Source organism: Alligator mississippiensis, chromosome 1 (assembly GCF_030867095.1).
Source record: "Alligator mississippiensis isolate rAllMis1 chromosome 1, rAllMis1, whole genome shotgun sequence".
NCBI lineage: Eukaryota > Metazoa > Chordata > Crocodylia > Alligatoridae > Alligator > Alligator mississippiensis.
Window position 1 is genome coordinate 309,250,213 of NC_081824.1, and position 18,020 is coordinate 309,268,232.

The 18,020-nt window shown below is 38.9% G+C and overlaps 1 protein-coding gene across 10 annotated transcripts in view; it reads left to right on the top strand.

Moving 5' to 3' along the window:
• Positions 1-18,020, top strand: part of DMD (dystrophin) — a 2,172,325-nt gene that overhangs the window by 651,021 nt on the left and 1,503,284 nt on the right. For all 10 annotated transcript variants that reach the window (XM_059720821.1, XM_059720816.1, XM_059720817.1 and 7 more), the window contains one exon: positions 2,322-2,494. In XM_059720821.1, coding sequence (XP_059576804.1) covers positions 2,322-2,494 — 173 coding nt within the window. The remainder of the gene's footprint in view (positions 1-2,321; positions 2,495-18,020) is intronic.

Below are 18,020 nucleotides of genomic sequence, written 5' to 3' on the forward strand. Positions count from 1 at the left end.
ATAGACTTCAGAAGGGATGCATTTTCTCCTTAAGTCTATACAGCGACATCAAAGCTCACATTTTTCCATAGTGCCCAGATCAACAGCATGCCTGATTCATTATGAATCTTGTGGTGTATTAGCATAATGACACCCTAAAACATATGGATGCATTTTGTTAAGCAACAAGTAATAAGATTTCCAAAGTTACAACCTAGCCTCACATCTCATAATATTACTGTTAATCTTTTTTTAATCAGCAGCCATCAAACTGAACTCATTCACTGAGTTAACAGTCTGTCTCCCAATCCTCTTACATATTTTTTCTCTTGTGGGTATCTTTGCAACATTTCTTCTCTTATGGTGAAGTAAATACCAGTGGGAGAATTCTGCTTCACCTTGCAGATGACCACAACACAGCTTGTAACTGGCTTTGATTGACCTAAATAAAGCATAGTGATTCCCTTACTTGCTGTGGAGATGCAACTAACCACATTATCAGAAGGGGCATCTACACATTCCCAAAGGTGCATCCCATTCCTATAACGGGGGGTAAGGGCACTTACACACTCGAAGGAAGTAATAAAACTGATCCTACACTTAAGCAACTCAGAGCTGGTCACAAGCTGCACTTTGGACATTTTCTAAGTGCAACAAGAGTTACAGTGTGCTAAGTGTTTTCCCAGTCTAAGCAGTGCACGCAGCTGCACTTATTTAACTGAAGGTATGATCTTCTATCCCTTGGATAAAACTGATGCAATTTTGAGTGTCAGTATAGGTTTGAATATGTCTTGTCTTGTTTGTTTGATTTGTGTAGAATTAGATAACCCGCTGGACACTGATAGATATCTGTGCAGGGGATTGCCCAAGTGTATCTAAACTAGTTGATTTAAATTTGTGCAAAGCTATGTGCAGAGAAAGCCTAAAATCTGTGGTGGTTTTGGGCAGACTAGATCCCACATAATACTCTGGGTAACATTCATCCTAAAGTTATGAAAACAGGAATGGCATAACATCAGTTGCAAAAATGATATTAGAGAATAGCAGCACATAGAATTTTCATTTTTAAAATTTCAAATAACATCTTAATAGTTACAATTAACTTGGAAAAAGTAATTTTAAAGGCAATGTAGTACTTTTCAGATTTCTAATACTATTCTATTATTCTTCGCCTAAAAAGCTATTTTTCCATAGAATTGTATTAAAATGCCTATCTACTTATATTTGTATGTAGATGGATAAATTAGTGGGCATATTTAAAAAATGCTAACTATTTCACATTTCTTACAATTTTGCTGCCTCAGAGTCCAGCCAGGCTCGTCCTGCCACCAGGTTGGTTGGGCACACTAATTACCTCACTTCTAAATATTATTCTTCAGTTGACATTTGTGGGAGTACAGTGCTGGTGTTGTGTTATAAATGAAACAATACATAGTTAATTGGGCTAATTATAAACTTTCAGTTTTTCTATGTAGTTTTTTATCTTAGTGAATATTGTATGCTGATTACGAAACATAAAATAAATAGACAGGGAATGTAGTTAAAAAAGAAAAGAAACAGACGAGACTGTAAAGACACATACTTTCAGAAATTCCTAAACAGAAGTGTATAAGATTGTTTTTATTGTAATACATATGGATAGGAAATATATCATTTTCTAGGCTTGAAAATCTATTAAACTATTGTCCTTTGAGAAACTAATAATTGTCATCATAGTGAAATAACTGAAAAAGAACTGGGTATCCAATCACTTTAAATGATTAACTTTTCATAATTAATTAAGTAAAAAGAACTAAGAAAGAAAGCCTCTACAATACAGTTTTGCCCCACCTTGTTTCAGTCTATATGAATACCTATGTATTTTCATAAGTATACCTTTATCTTCTAGAATAATGATCAATTTTTTACTTTTCAGGGACATTTAACACTCATTAATGTTAATGCCAGCCTGTAACAAACAGCATTAATAGGAACCAAGAGAGGAAAGTACTCCTGCTAGTTAACTAATCATAGCCTTGCTTGTCCTGTTAATCAAGGAAATATTTGCTGTAGGAAAGAAAATATGAAAGGAAAAAAAGATTTTCTTTAAATGAACTCCCTCATAAGTGCACTTACAAATGAGCCTTTTGCATCCTTGTACCAGTGAATATTCTACATATACCAGTATAAACAGACAAGCCAAAACTGGGTGTTTTAACAATGATTGCATCATTGCTACTTTTACACAGTGATGTCAATTTACTTATGAGAGACCATTATTTTTTTTACTATTTGTTCCAGAAATAGAGTTTGCTTTTAATAAATAAATTCAACCTCGGGTGAAATTCTGTTTCCTAATGCAGGTCAAAGATGTAATGAAAAACATCATGGCTGGGTTGCAGCAGACAAACAGTGAAAAGATCTTACTAAGCTGGGTCCGCCAATCAACTCATAGTTACCCACAGGTCAATGTTATCAATTTCACCAGTAGCTGGTCTGACGGATTGGCTTTCAATGCACTCATCCACAGTCACAGGTAGGATAAACAAAGCATGTTGTTTTAGAAAGTATATTGCAAGATAGTGGGTTTAAAATAATGCTTTCTATTATGAAATGTTAAAATGGTTGGTTGTTTACACTTTCATTTTGAGGCCTCAATCCTGCAAGGTTCCTTGTTGTTCAAAACTATCAGTGGAAATTGTGTATCGGTCAGAAAATGACATTTTATCAGATTAAACCCCAGGCTGAAGAGATTATATTTTTACATAGGGTTTTTTTTGTTTTGTTTTGTTTTTTGTTTTTTCTTTTAACAGTACTAGTGTGTGTTACTTTGTGGCATAGATTTCACTTGCTTGGTATTTTTCCATGTAAGAGAATAGAACAATGATATAGGTAAATCCTGTTGGTAAAAGAGGAAAATGACTTACCAGATATTAGTACAAGTCAGGAATATGTTATAGTGGCTATTTGTTACTGTATTACCGGAGTACTAAATGGCCAAATGAAATCAGAAAACCATTCTTTTAGGTATTGTATGAATGCAGAATGAGAGGGGCCATGCCCTTCACTTTGGCCACAAGGGATGTTTAAGATAAGTGTTTTTTAAGGACTTGCCACAGTTTTTGTTGGATCCAATGACACTTTTTCATAAATTATAAACTAACTTAAAATAAAATCAAACATGACCATGTCTGAACCATGAACCTAGCATACCCAACAGCAGCACTGTTTGGAAGGGTATCTCATGGGGAAAGCATGGACTCAATCATCATGTCCATGCTTTCCCCATGCACTACCCATGCAACTAGAACCAATGTAGCTGTGTCTGAGGTACTGAGGGTATGGGCTAGTTACCATTGCAGCATAACGGTGTTGATTCAGCTTGAGGGGTAGCATTTTGTAAAGGTGCCTTGTGTGTTTTAAAGTGTGCTGCCAGGTCTGGTGACTTTGCAGTCTAGATGCTTCAATCACTCACTGTCAGAGTTACAGGGATACTACTACCTCTTCTTTCCTCTCCGAGTGCACCGTTTCAGATGATGGGTCTTTTGTCTTCATTTCAGTTATAGTGTATTCTTTGTCTATGCTCCCATTCTAATGCTGGGTTACTAGACTTCAGTGTTTCTATATTGGCTGTAACAGGGTCCTCAATATTTCCCAATGGAAGTAGAAAGCAGCGATGATTACAGTTATCTAAATCAGCCTTTTCAAAACACATTGTCATCTAATCACAGTGGTGTTTGAGTGAAGCATAACAGATACTATAAAAAGTCTATGGAAATATCATTCTTGTGTATATTCTCATGTAGACCTAGTGCTTCTAGAACTGGGTTTTAACCCATTCTTCAGAAGCTACATGTCTCTTTTCTCTGTTCTTAAGTGGGTGAGCTTTTAAATATCTCATTTTGCTATAAAATTCAATTTATTGTCCAAGATTACAAGATAGATTGTTGAGACCAAGGTAAAATTTTAAAATGAATGACACCTGCATTATCCTTTTTAAGTATTGACAAATGGGGAAACTGAATGCAGTTCAATGCTCATCTGCATATGTGGTCTTAGCACCTCCTGGTTTTAACTCCTCTATCAAACAGCAAATGCTACAATAACAATCAAGGCATCAGAAGACATGCAACCCCCATGCCCTTTGTACCTATCAATATTCACTGGGTTTTCTTTGTGTGTATATAATGAGTCACTTTCCTTGGGTAAGCATTGACAGAAGTTGTAGTTTGAGTGGTGACATTGTATAGCAGCTGCTATTTAGGTAACTTATTCTGGCAAACAGCTGTTTTCAGTTAAACAAAACAATGGGAAAAGTTTGGCCCTTCTTCCATTTAGCAACATGAAGTACAGAAGGGTGAAAGTTTTTGTTTTAGACAATGCAGTGACTGCAAATAAGATAACTCAGAAAAGCTGTGTGTCACACTTGCATTCTGACCCTAGGTCAGAGATGTTAAAGTTCACTTCCTTTACTCCTCCAGTGCAGAGCCCAAGTTCTCAAATAGAATGAATTTAATCCCAACGTGATCACTGTGTGGAACAGGCACAAATGAAAGATGTTATCAACCAGTTACTTTATTCTAAAGTGGTGGTAGCTAATTTTTTCTCAAAGAACAGTCACTCACAGAAGGAGCTGGAGACTGGAGAAACTAATCCCCTATTCCACTTAACCTATGTACTGTGTGATGGAATAAGGACTGTGTGAGTGGGGGGAAAAAAGCCACAAAGCCAGCAAGAACTGAAATGGTTTGTGTCTTTTTGGTTGAAAACAAGATTGGTTCTTTTGGTCTCAAATGAAACAAAATAACTGCATTTCTTCCTCTTAGAAAAATGTCTTTTGTTTCTGTTTCAGCTCTTCTCAAAACAAAAGTGTTCTGAGTGGGTAGAAGAAAAGCTAGATTTGTAAAACTTCTTATTACTATAAGCAAGAATCCAGTTTATGACAGGCATGATACTATTCTGCAAGAATTTATGAATACTGTATGTGACTTGGTTATTGGGATATTTAAGGTATGCATACATTGGTTTAGTGTAACAGGAAGTCTTGTAAGAAAAACAAGGAGGAAGTGAAACACAACGGCTTGTGATAAACCTTCCTGCGTACACATTTTGATTTCATAGATTTCATAGACATTAGGGCTAGAAGGGACCTCGGAAGATCATCGAGTCCAGCTCCCCGCCCAAAGGGCAGGAAGTCAGCTGGGGTCATAGGAACCCAGCAAGATAAGCATCCAGTTTCATCTTGAAGGTGTTCAATGAAGGTGCTTGAACAACCTCTGGTGGCAGGCTGTTCCAGACCTTGGGGGCTCGGACAGTAAAGAAATTCTTCCTTATGTCCAGCCTGAAACGATTTTGAAGTAGTTTGTGACCATTCGACCTCGTCATTCCTTGGGGTGCTCTGGTGAACAAACGTTCCCCCAGATACTGGTAGTCACCCCTGATAAACTTGTAGGTGGCCATCAGATCACCCCTGAGCCTGCGCTTTTTCAGGCTAAAGAGCCCCAGGGCTCTCAGCCTGTCATCGTAGGGTCTGCTTCCCTGACCTCTGATCATGTGCGTGGCTCTTCTCTGGACTCTCTCAAGCTCCTCCACATCCTTTTTGAATTGTGGAGCCCAAAACTGGACGCAGTACTCCAGCTGCAGCCTCACTAAGGCCGAGTACAGGGGGAGAATGACATTCCGGGATTTGCTTGAGAAGCATCTATGGATGCAAGCCAGCGTTTTGGTCGCTTTACTAGCCGCCGCATTGCATTGCAGGCTCACGTTCATCTTGTGGTCAATGATGACCCCCAAGTCTCTTTCTTCCATAGTGCTTGCCAACATAGCACTGCCGAGCCTATAAGGATGCTGCGGTTTTTTTTTTCCCAAGGTGGAGAACCTTGCATTTATCGGCGTTGAACACCATCAGATTCTCATCCGCCCACTTGCTGAGCCTGTCCAGGTCAGCCTGGATCACCCGTCTGTCTTCTGGTTTGGATGCTTTGCCCCAAAGTTTGGTGTCATCGGCGAACTTGGCCAGTCCGCTTCTACTCCAGTGTCCATATCATTAATGAAGATGTTGAACAGTATGGGTACCAGGACAGAGCCTTGGGGGACCCCACTGGTCACAGGACACCACGATGAGTGACTTCCATCAATTACTACCCTCTGGGTCCGACCACGGAGCCAATTTTCCAGCCAGTGGATCGTGGAGGACCCAAGGTGACAATTGGCCAGTTTCTCCAAGAGGTGATCATGGGACACCAGATCGAAGGCTTTTTTGAAGTCAAGATATATGACATCAATCTCTTCTCCCTTGTCCAGGTGATAGGTCACCTGGTCGTAGAAGGAAATGAGATTGGTCAAGCAAGACCTACCCGCAACAAACCCGTGCTGGCTATCCCTTAAGATGTTGACGTTGGCCAGTCCATTAAGGATGGGATCTTTAATAAACTTTTCTAAGATCTTCCCCAAGATAGAAGTCAGGCTGATGGGCCTATAGTTAGCCGGATCCACTTTCCTCCCTTTCTTGAAGATAGGCACCACATTGGCCTTCTTCCAGTCTTGGAAGAAGGTTGTTAAAAGACAAGATCTGAGCTTATTATGTCTGAAGATACAGCCAGGATATGAAATTTGCTTCTTTGTACAGAGTTGAGGCTAGGAAACAGAAGATTTGAAGCCGCCCTGTCTAGTTAAAACATTTCTGTGTCTGCCTCCTGAGAGTAACTTTGAGACTGTGATTGGGGAACTACTAATAGCATTACAAATACCTCTTGGAGTGTCTGAAGATAATAGGTTTTTCCTTTACACAAAATTATCTGTTCTTGTGTTAAGACTGAACAATACTTTGGTTTAAGCAGGTTATCTGGCTATTAGGGACCTTGTTGCATGTTAATTAGGGGTGGCTCCTGAGGCTCTTAACCCATGGATTGTATGCATGTTAATAACTTTAAGTGGCTTAAAGCACTTTTTATGCAACTCAAAGTTATACCGCTTCATGGACAAGATTATCTCTTGATCTGCATAACCCAACTTCTATTCCATTAAGGTGTGGCCACAACCCACAGATGTACTACTCTAGTTGAAGGTGTGACTACAAGCTAGCACTAAGATGATCAACATTTGTGTGGCTCACAGTGTCACACATAATAAGATCTTATATTCATCTCTGATCACAGACTCCCAAAAGGGAGAACCACAAGTGCTAAACAGATTACTGTTAGAAGGCTGGCAGATCTTCAGTTAAATGTGCAATGTTAAAGGTGCAGTTAAAGGTGCAATCCCAGCAATTGCACTTCCTGTCATGCCACACATCCTTGGTCAGAGATGTGATTGGGGAATAGGGGATCAAATCCCAATCACAAGTCATTGCAGGGGTAGGGGGAGTCTTGAAGTGTTTCTGTGAGCTCCTGAGACTGGGAGCACCTGCCAGCTGATTGGAGCTCCAGGTTGTGGGACCACACAGAAGCTCTTCATTCCAATGCAGTCCTGTGGCTGGGAACGCTGGTCAGCTGGTTGGTGCTGGCTACACATTCAGTTTAAGGTATAATGGAAACCAGCCACAAAGTTATAACACGTACTTTGTGTAGTAACTTTGTGGCTTATTCCCTGTTTAATCACACCATTAATTGCATGAATACATGGCCCAGTTGCTACTTAAAACATGATAAAATGATTAATCATGTCTTAAGTGTAACATCTACCAGGGGTCTGAACGTAAGCATAGTTGAGATAGAATGCTAGAGAATAGTAGTACTGCATCAGGACAGGCAAGCTTAACTCATGGCACAAGATATGGATCCAGACAGACCAAAAGAGAAAGAGAAGGGCCATTAAAACTGCAGCCATAAGACACACATGCAGAAACATGGTAATATGTATTCTTTGTGAGGCTAGAAGCCTACAGATAATGTCTTGTTGAACTCAGCAAAGTCAGCTAGCTCAAAATTTATTAAATAATACATGTCTTGGTTATGTTAGTTTTGGGGAACTCTTACTACTGCTATTCAGGATGGAGTACCTAGCCTCTAGCTCTGACCACCATTATGTCAGCTTGCTTGAAATTGTTTCTGTTTTATTTTAAAGCCACAATGGAGGCTGATTTATACTGTGAGGTAATGGGAGAAAACTTAATGTTGAAAGGACATTTTCCCTCCCCTTCATCCGCAGCAGGGATGAGTTGTCAACCCTTAATAGCCAACCCTTGGGCTATTGCATATTAGCGATAGGCAATAGCTGATAACGTTTTATATAGATAATAATAATATATTGTTTCATTTATAGACCTGAGTAACAGCAACATGGTAAGATTTATTATTTAGTCATCTGAAACAACCATTAAAATGAGGGCAGTGACCTAGGCCTAGGCCAAGAGAAGATAATATCATCCAAACAGACACACAATCCAACACTAATCTGATTGCAACCCTGCAAAAGTTCAGATACAGCTATTACTTTTATTGTTTATAGATTCAAGGTGTTTCCCCTTATTTGTTTTATTTAGAAATAAATTGCAAGTTTATTTGTAATTTATCATTTATTTGTGGTAACAGACAAAGCGGTGGCAGAGGGGGTGTCAAGAAGTAGCAGGTACAAACCGCTATAAAGTTTGCATCTGTGAAGAAGCCTGTCACTAATTGATGACTTTTAATATAGTCACTAATAAAATCACTGAAAATGTCTTGGTGAGAGGAACAACACCAACACTAGTTTTATTACTTATGTGTCTTAGATTCTAGTTTTGAACACCTGTAGCCTTAAGGGTCTTTTGCTGAGAATTTTTTCCTCCATGTCATAAGATCTCTAACTTTTTTTTCTTTATCATTAGACCTTAGTTCATCATTTTTCATTTTCCTTTGCTCTTCTTTTCATTCCTTTCATTGTATCTGATGAAATAAGCCCTCTGCTTAGAAAAACTCATGCTATACATCTCTGATTTAGTTAGTCTGTAAGGTGTAAATCTATTCTTCCTTCTCTCTCAGACCTTTCATTGTGATTTCATTCTTATTAACTTGAATATAGGAAGTCAACCAAACAGAAGCTTTTGTGGGAAGATGATTAATAGTAAAAGCAATGATCCTTGAGTGACAAGTTATGCCAGTATGGATGTGTTCATTGTTAGCACCTACAAAGTTCTCAAGAAATAGCTAAAACAGATGTATTTTTGTAGCACAGGCACAGTCATTTACTATACCAGTTGATAATTTTTTTCTTCTGACTTGAAATATTCTTATCTTGAAGGGGGACATATAGTATTCCAGTGAAAACACCAGTAACACTGCACTCTAATCCAGATAGATGAGATCTCACAGGGATGTTTGGTCTCAACAAACCTTAGCCTTTCTTAATATTGTGTTCATTTTGTAGTAAAATGTCATGCTGAGTGAGAACTATTATAGTTCTTGTGAGTCCAGACCCTCCATTCTGCCCTTTACTGACCTTCTCCATTTAGTTGTTCCCTCATTCAGTCTCTTCCACTCTTGCTCTGTCCCTGAAATTCATTCCAAATTTTCTCATTCACTCAACTTCTGATTGCCCTTTCATTCACCTTCTTTCCCTCCCTCTTCACCCAGATGCTTTTCCTTTCTAGCTCACTCCACCGTCTTTCTGCCCAACTCTCACCTGTCAGAGCCATTCCATTGTTTCTCTCCCTTAAACACACCTGTGTTTTTTGCGTCTCCCTCAACATATTCCATCCTGTTTCTCTTTTGGAGACCATTAAAATGCAAGGATCTGTTTTTCAGATTATGAGAAAAAGTGGAAGTAGACATACATAGAGAAAGATTGTGCATTCACCTACTGCATACACTAAAACCATTCATGCGGAAAATTACCTACAATATGTAGGTCAGCATGTATTTATATCTTACTCCTAGTTTCTGATCCTGGAGAGTATATGAAATGCGCTGATTTAACCATTTAATGTACTCTTTGCTGCTGAAATACCTAGGTTCAAGCCTCCATATTGACAATATTGTCTAGTTGTATGTTTAGCAATGGATTCATTACAAACACAGATGTACATGTGCTTTTTTCCTTCTGAAAGTTGCTGAGCATCCACAGTCATGATAAACATGTGGAATTCTGAATGTTCAGCACTGCTCAAAAAAAGGCCTTGTCATTTAGCAACACCTAGATCTATTGCTGTGTTCACCCTTATATCATGGTCTGAATTCAGTTTTCTGTATGGGAAAATGCTTCCAAGGACATAAGTAGTCAGAAGAAAGGGTGTTCAAATGATAGAATTATAGCATGATGATGAACTTAAAAAGGAAGGGCCAGTTTGTGTTTGTATCTTTTGCAGACCTAAGAGTGGCAGTGTGGCAGAACAGTTCAGGTATCTTGCTAGAGCTCTCAAGGCTTGAGTTCTAGGCTCATTGTAGATGTATGCCAAAGACAACCAGCAGTTGACCCAGTTGGCCTAAGGAGTCAAAAGCAACCAGTTGCATCAACTGCCTTGTGTGCTGCTGGTTTCAGAAATTTCTAGGTTTTAATTGTGTAAGCCTGGTTGGCCATCTAGGCTCAGATTGGCCTTTGGAATGCCACTTTTTCCTTTTCCTTTGTACAAAGAAAAATCCCAGCATCAAATGAATAAATACGATAACCTATAACTATCTGCATATTTAGACACCTAAAACTTAGGAAATCTTTCCTATTAACATTAATGGAAATTCCCTTTGTTGTTAATAGGAGCAAGGCATGTGTAATATATTGAACTTCCATCTTTAACTCAATGCTTTTCAAAATTGTGCTTCATAATATTATTTTTTATAAATGCTATTAAAAATGGTGTTTTAGAGCCAAGTACTAAGCCATTAAAATCACTTATGGGCACTCTGATTAGTTGTACAATACATCTAAACCAGGCTATGATTTTTCCTTTTAACTGTATTGAGCCTTTTGTAGAAAAAAACATTTCATAAAATACATTACACTGCCTTGTTTTGTGTACTGTACTGCCACAGCTGAAACTTTTAGCTGAGTGTTCGCATTTGTATATTGTAATTCACCAGAAATAGATTTAATTAGCATTCCACATATGAAAAACATCACATACAGTACACAGAAAGTTTTTATAGTAATGCCATTTTACTGTGATTTCAATTATATAAAATAACTTTTTTTGCAAAGTCAACGTTTTACAACCCATAGAAGATATGGTAAATCTGTTTGGAATGATTACTTGCTATCCTTTAAAATATAACAGTTACTCAGTATGCAATTGCTGTATCATAATGGTTGCATTATTGATTACTTTGAACATATTTCAGGCATGGTCACATTTTTATTGTCTCTTCATGGTAAAAGCTTCACTTGGAAACTCTGTTTCTTTGAAATGAAGGAAGTATTCTGAGAGGAAATGTGATTTAGTGGGTTCAGTAGAAGGACTTCGAAGTACTGTCCTTGGCTCAGTTAGTCTACCCTGCCTTCTGCCTGACTTCAGACTAACTACCTTTCTTTACTTTAGGTTCTATATGATTTGCAGCTGGTCACTTCTTTCCAATATGTCCTGCTGACATTTAAACAGTACCATGGAAAACCATGTAGCTTTCTTTTACTTAAATGAATAAGTGCATAATCATTATCTGTCTCAAGGGGGGCATAAGAGCACAAAAACATAAGAAATGTTATTTACCTGGTCAGACTGTATCCATTTAACCCAACATGCTGTGAACACAGTGGCAGAGAGTGGGTGCTGAAAGGGAGAAGGAACTAGGTATGACCAGGATTTTTTCCACTGTTTGTCTCGCTTGTAGCCTTCAGTATTTAAGGTCTAAGAAGTTCTCATTCAGAGACTGTATCCTCTTGTGCTCAATAGCTACTTGAGGCCCTTTTCATCCAAGAATTTCCTCCAATCCCTTTTTTCAATCTGTCTAAAATGTCAGCTTCCACAACATCTGGTGGCAATGAATCTCACCCTTCAGTTATATGCCATGTGAAAAAGAACTTCCTTTTGTTAGTTTTAAACTTACTACCTACTAGTTCTATTTTGTGATCCCTAGATCTTGTGAGAGAGAGTGGGCACATCTACACAAGATGCCTAATGCACAGAAGACTAATTCTACTGTGCCTTAACATGGTGAGCAATGCCTGTGCTAATGCACAATAGATGTAGTCTAATTCACATTAACATCATCAAAAAACCAGGTACTAAACTTAATGCGCCATAATTGCATTAATGAACATGTAGAAGTGCCCATTAAGTATTAAGTCCCTATTTACTTTTTCTTCCATTTTTCTTTCACAAAAAAAATTTAGTGTTTTGTGAACCCTTATCATTGCTCCCCTCAACCATTTCTTTTCTAAACTGAATAGGCCCGGCCTCTTTATTCTCTCCTAATATGAAAGCTTCTGCATACCACTAATTATTCTTGTTACCCTTCTCTGTATCCTCTCAAATTCTGTAGCCTTTTTGAGTGAGGAGACCAGAACTGGGCACACTATTCAAGGTGTGGAAGCGCCATGGACTTATGAAGAGGCATGACAGTAGTTTCCTTTTTTTTTCTTAATAATCCTTAACATTTTGTTTGCCTTTTTGGTGGCTGCTGAGCACTGAGCTGATGTTTTTTAGAAAACTGTCCACAACAACTCCCAGATCTCTTTCCTGTGTCATAACAGGTAATGGAGAGCCCATCATAGTGTAGGTACTGTACAAGTTACACAGATCCCTAGGAGACCCTGCTGTTCACTTCTTTCCAATCTGAATACTTACTATTTATACTAATTCTTTGCTTTTTATCTTTGAGCCAATTTCTAATCCACAAGTAGACATTCCCTACATCCCCTCTAGAACCTTTTTAATATATGGGAATCACATTGGCAACCCTCTGGTCCTCTGGTACTGAAGCTGTTTTTAGTGATAGGTTGCTAACTACAGTTAGGAGTTCAGCAATTTCTGATCTGAGCTTGCTCCTTCAGGACCCTACAGTGAATGCCATCAGGTCCTGGTGATTTGCTACTGTTTAGTTTATCAGTTTCCTCTACAACCTTATCTATTGAAACCTCAATTTGGGTCAGCTCCATTGACTTGTCCCTAGATGGGTAATTTCCCTAACATCTTCCACAGCAACTGACTACCTAGCAGGTATTTGGCTTTTCATGTACTGGTACTTAAAATAAAATGGTATTGTTACCTTTTGTGTCTCTAGCGAGTTTCTCCTCAAATTATTTCTTAGATTCTCTTATTAGTTTTATATTTGATTTGTCAGAGTTTATGCTCTTTTTTATTTGCCTCATAAGGATTTAACTTCCACTTTTTGAAAAAAAAAAATCCTTTTTAGTACTTAATGCCTCTACAACTCTTGCATTAAACCATGCTGGCTTTCTTTTGGTCCACTTTCCATTTTTATTATTATTTTATATTTCCAGCCTGCATTTGCTCTGTGCCTTCAATATGGTGTTCTTCAGCAGTTCCCGTGCACATTCTTCACTGCCTCAGGGGCCCTTTTTACCTTCTGTCTAACTACCTTCTTCATTTTGACGTAGCCTCCCTTTTTAAATATCTCCAGACTCAAATATTTTGATAAAATTATTTGAGGTCATCATATAATAAATATAAAGTCCTCTTGTTCACCCTTTATCATAATTGATAATATATCCCAGGGCATGGACAGACATACCTTTGTAGCACCACAAGTGTGCACAATACTTTGTAGTGCTATAGAATACAGTGCTAGACAGGGCATACCTATGTTCCAGAGCCCCCAAGCTTGAGTGCTACAAAGTCACCAGAAAGATATGCTCTCTAGCCATTGAATGATAGGGGATTGCCTCCCCAACCCTTGCGGGGTGGTAGCTCTGTTCCCTGCATTTGAAGAAGTGAACTTCAGCTCACAGAAGTCTGTGCTCTATTTATATATATAGATATATATATAGATCTATATAGATAGAGAGATATATCTATAGATAGATAAATAGATATAGCTATGTATCTATCTATCTATTGACAGATACATATACATATATGTATGGACTCACATATATCTATATCTATCTATGATAGATAAATATATAGATAGATGGATAGATAGATATATGTGAGTGTGTACATATATATATATATATATATATGTGTGTGTGTGTGTACATATATATATATAGTACACACTTACATACATATGCACAAATACACACATACATATGTATGCACATAGCATATATACATCAGTTTAGTGCCCACACCACCCCAGCTCCCGTCTGATAAAGGTACAGAGTTGACAGCCCAAAGATTGTAAGTTTGAGGCTGTAGCAGAAGTGCTCATGGCACAGCCCTGCCAGATTCCAAAGAATCTGTCAATTCTGCTAAATACTTTATCACAAAGACATGAAAAATTAAGGATGTTATCAGATGCAGGGAACAGAGCTGCAGCCCACCCAGGACTGAGGACTGGGAAGGCAGTCCCCTATCACATATATTTGTGTGTATGCTTTGGTATTCTATAATGTGCAAATCTACACTGGCTTCAAGTTGTCATGGAGCTAGCTGCTCTGCCTCTCTTTTTCTCTGTGCTTGGTGAGGGTAGGGGTGTGTGGAGCGCACCAATTTGGGATGCTGGTGGGGCAAAAGATGCTACATGTAACAGTGGAGACATAACATGTGGTGTTAAAAACCCCCCAGAAAGTTAGCATTACAGAAAAGGTCCAGTTTTATCCAGGAGCATTTCTGTAGCACTATGAGTAAAGTGCACATCTGTACACTTTCTTCTGGTAGCATTACAAGGGCATGTATAGCTCTGCGAGTGTAATGACTGTTCACGGGCTCAATCAGACGTTAAAAATAAATGAATCACCCAGGGTGAAGTGAATGTTTCAGGACTGAGCTAGGCCATCCTGGCTATTTCATAAGTCTTCTCTGCCTTGTGGACCTTTTTATAAATTAATTTATAAATTAAATTTTATAAATTGTGTCATAGAACAGAATCATGCTGAGGGTGTTTTGATATCTGACTGCCTCTTTCAGGAGTCAGAAAAAATTAGAAGGGCCTTGTAAGTAGCAGAATTCTTTTAGCAAACACCTCGATGCACTGGGGTGTCAACCCTTAAACTACTTGCCATCTCTAATATGATCTCTTAATTCCTCCCTTTTCTCCTAACTGTGAGCTGCTCTGTGCTCAGCAGATGTTTCTCATACCCCATTCTCTAGTTAGTTTTCAAGAGGCTTCTTAGAGGAAAGGTTCCCATATGTATAATCTCTTTCTCTTTTCTGACACTTTGTCTCTACTTAACAGGCTATTGCACTGTTGCTGTCCTTTGAATCCGTGTAGAGAGACAGATATGCTGATGTTCTATTTTCAGGGTACTTTCTAGTGCTACAAGGGCATGTGAATTATCCTGAGATGCATGTTTCCTGAATCAGAGGCTAAAGATCTAGCAGATATGTTTTCTTGAACAGTTTGGTTTGCTTGATATTGCATAGCCAACGGACAAGCTCTGTGAAGAAACACAGTCTTCCTGGCAGCATAAAGATAATTATCTTTTCTTTGATGGGGGTAGAGGGAAGGGAGGAATAGGACAAGATCTTTAAAATCGTGGCACCCTTTCCCCGCACCACTTATGGCTCAATGCCACATAAGCAGCTTACTCAACAATATTTCCATGCCACTTCATTTCCTCTGATTCCTCAATTAAACTCAGGTAACATAGGCTTTCTGTCCCTTCAGTGAAGTCTCTCAAAGTAGCTTTTAAAGGAATATCTGCCTTTTATGTTATATCCCTAGTCCCAGGCTTTCTCTGGCCCAGCCAATACTTTTAATCAGGAATTTAAGTGAATGCAAGAGGCATTTATTAGCTTCCTGCACACCTGCTTCTTTAAAATGCCTGAACTCAAGCCAGACTCTTGCTTTAGAAAGCAAGAAAGCAGCGTTTCACTGCAGCTGCCTCTGCTTCAGGGTGGCAGATGGGGGGAGAAGGAATATTGGTTTTTTGTTTTCTTTTTTTTTTTTTAAAAGGTGCATGTAACCTAGAAATGAGCTTGGGAAAGAAGAGGAAGGCTTGCCTTTGGGAAGCTAAAGGGAAAACAGAAGTAAAGGCAAGAGAAAAAATGAAATAAAGAGGTATGGGAATTGTTTTTACTCTCACATGTTACTTTGGCTACCCCACTGCCTTTTAATCTTACAGGTTTTGGTTTGTTTTAACTGATAGGGTGCAAGTGACACAATTAAAACCACAACAATCTTTTCAACAGTGCACAACAACTTGTTTGTCCCAATTGTGTATTAGCTTTTATCCACCCCACTGGATAGGAAATCTCAGTCTCTAGAATGACACAAAGAGATGTTTTGCTGTGTTGGTTGTGGCTCAAAATATTCTATAACCCCAGATGGAGACTTAAGCTGATTAAAATACTTGGAATCCTTTTTTTTTCTGCAAAAAGGTTTATATATTCAGTGTTGGTAATGGACATTTTTATTGAAAGCTTTATCAAACTAAGATCACAGTGGTTCCCAGAATAAAGGACTTTTGTAAATGAATAAATAAATATTAAGACTGGCTCAGTATATGAAAAACAGTCATTCTTTGAGGTCAGTGAGGTGGGGTCTTCATTCTGGACAGAATTTCCTCTTTTCCTCCAGATGCTTTTGATTAACTAATTTTTTTGTCCTCATTGTCTGATAAATGAGTATCACTCATTCGAATTAGGAACTGTTACTAAGTGACTTAAAATGAGATATGTCCAAGTCACTTTTAACACTGAAAGTATCCAGAAATCAGTCATTATAATTCATGAAACAAACTAAATGAAACTATTTCTCTATAAATATTCATTTATTTCATTTTGTTTTTGTGGCTGGGAATAAAGGGTATAGCCACTCTGACTTATTTTATTAAAATATTCAACATTTGGGGTAACAAATTTGTTTCATTCTGTTTTCAAGAGCAATTTTACTTTTCGAGACTATTGTTAAGCAGAATCCATCAGCTCTTCAAGTTTAACTGCCATAAGCACCTTGGAGAATGAAGATTTTTTAAATTTTATTTTATGCCCTATGTGGAAGAACCTTATAGATTACCCTGACCATATTCCTAGTGGATAAAGAAGCAAAATAGAAGTATATGCACATTTTGCTGGTTATTTTCTTCCTCTTAGTGTTTTTAAACTGGATTTTTTTTTTTACTTTCTATATTCATTGTTTATTCCTACTATGTTTTTTTCTGATTTTTGAATTATTATTTTTTTTCACAGTGTTTGGTAAAGATCCTCCCTAAGATTCCCCCCCAACCCCTAAACCACCTAAATATCTATCCCCTGATCACTTCTCTGCTGTGCTAATCAGCCTGTGTGTAGTGGAGGTCCCTGCCTGCTCCTGGGGTCCCTGCAGATCATGCCACCCATGCAAGCAAAGTGCTGTCAGGCAGCTGCAGGGCCTGATGGGGGCTGTATTCCAGTTTGTTGGGGTAGCACAGGTTGCAGGGAGTCCAGGAGCAGACAGCTAGGGGTAATCCCCCAACCCACCAGTGCTGCTGCCACTGCTTTTGGGTTAATTGAAGTGGCAGGGCAGCAATCTGGGGGTGGAAGGGCCAATTGTGAGACGGAAGGGAGATCCAGGAGTTGATGGGGGGGGGCAGTGGGGTGACTTGGGGGGCAGAGGGAGTGATCCAAGTGGCATGCTCCCCTTCCTGCCTGGTCTATATTGTGGTTAGAGAACCAGTGAGCAAGGCAGGCACAGGGCAGACTTGTAGCCCCAAGCCTCATCCCTGCTTACCAGCCCTCTCGTAGCAGGTCAGAGCAGTGCACATTAGTGTGTTAAACCTGAACATGTGACTGCTCATTAGCACTAGTTAATCTTAACGCAGACTGAAGGTGTAGTTACACATAACAATAAACTTGTGCTAATGTTAAGAAATAGCAGTTGGTGTTAAAGTTAGCACGTGTTTTGAGCGTCTGCACATTATGGACCCCTGTGATGTGCACTGCTCTGACCCACAGATAAGACAGTCATGGAAGACAATTACTCATGACTGTGAGGAATGACCAAAGAAGTAGCAAGCATGTGGCTAGGAGCCAAGTTAGCTCTGTGTCTGCCTGTCTCACTCCCTGGGGCAGTGTAGGGCCCCCGATTGGGACTCTGCTAGCCCCTGGGTAC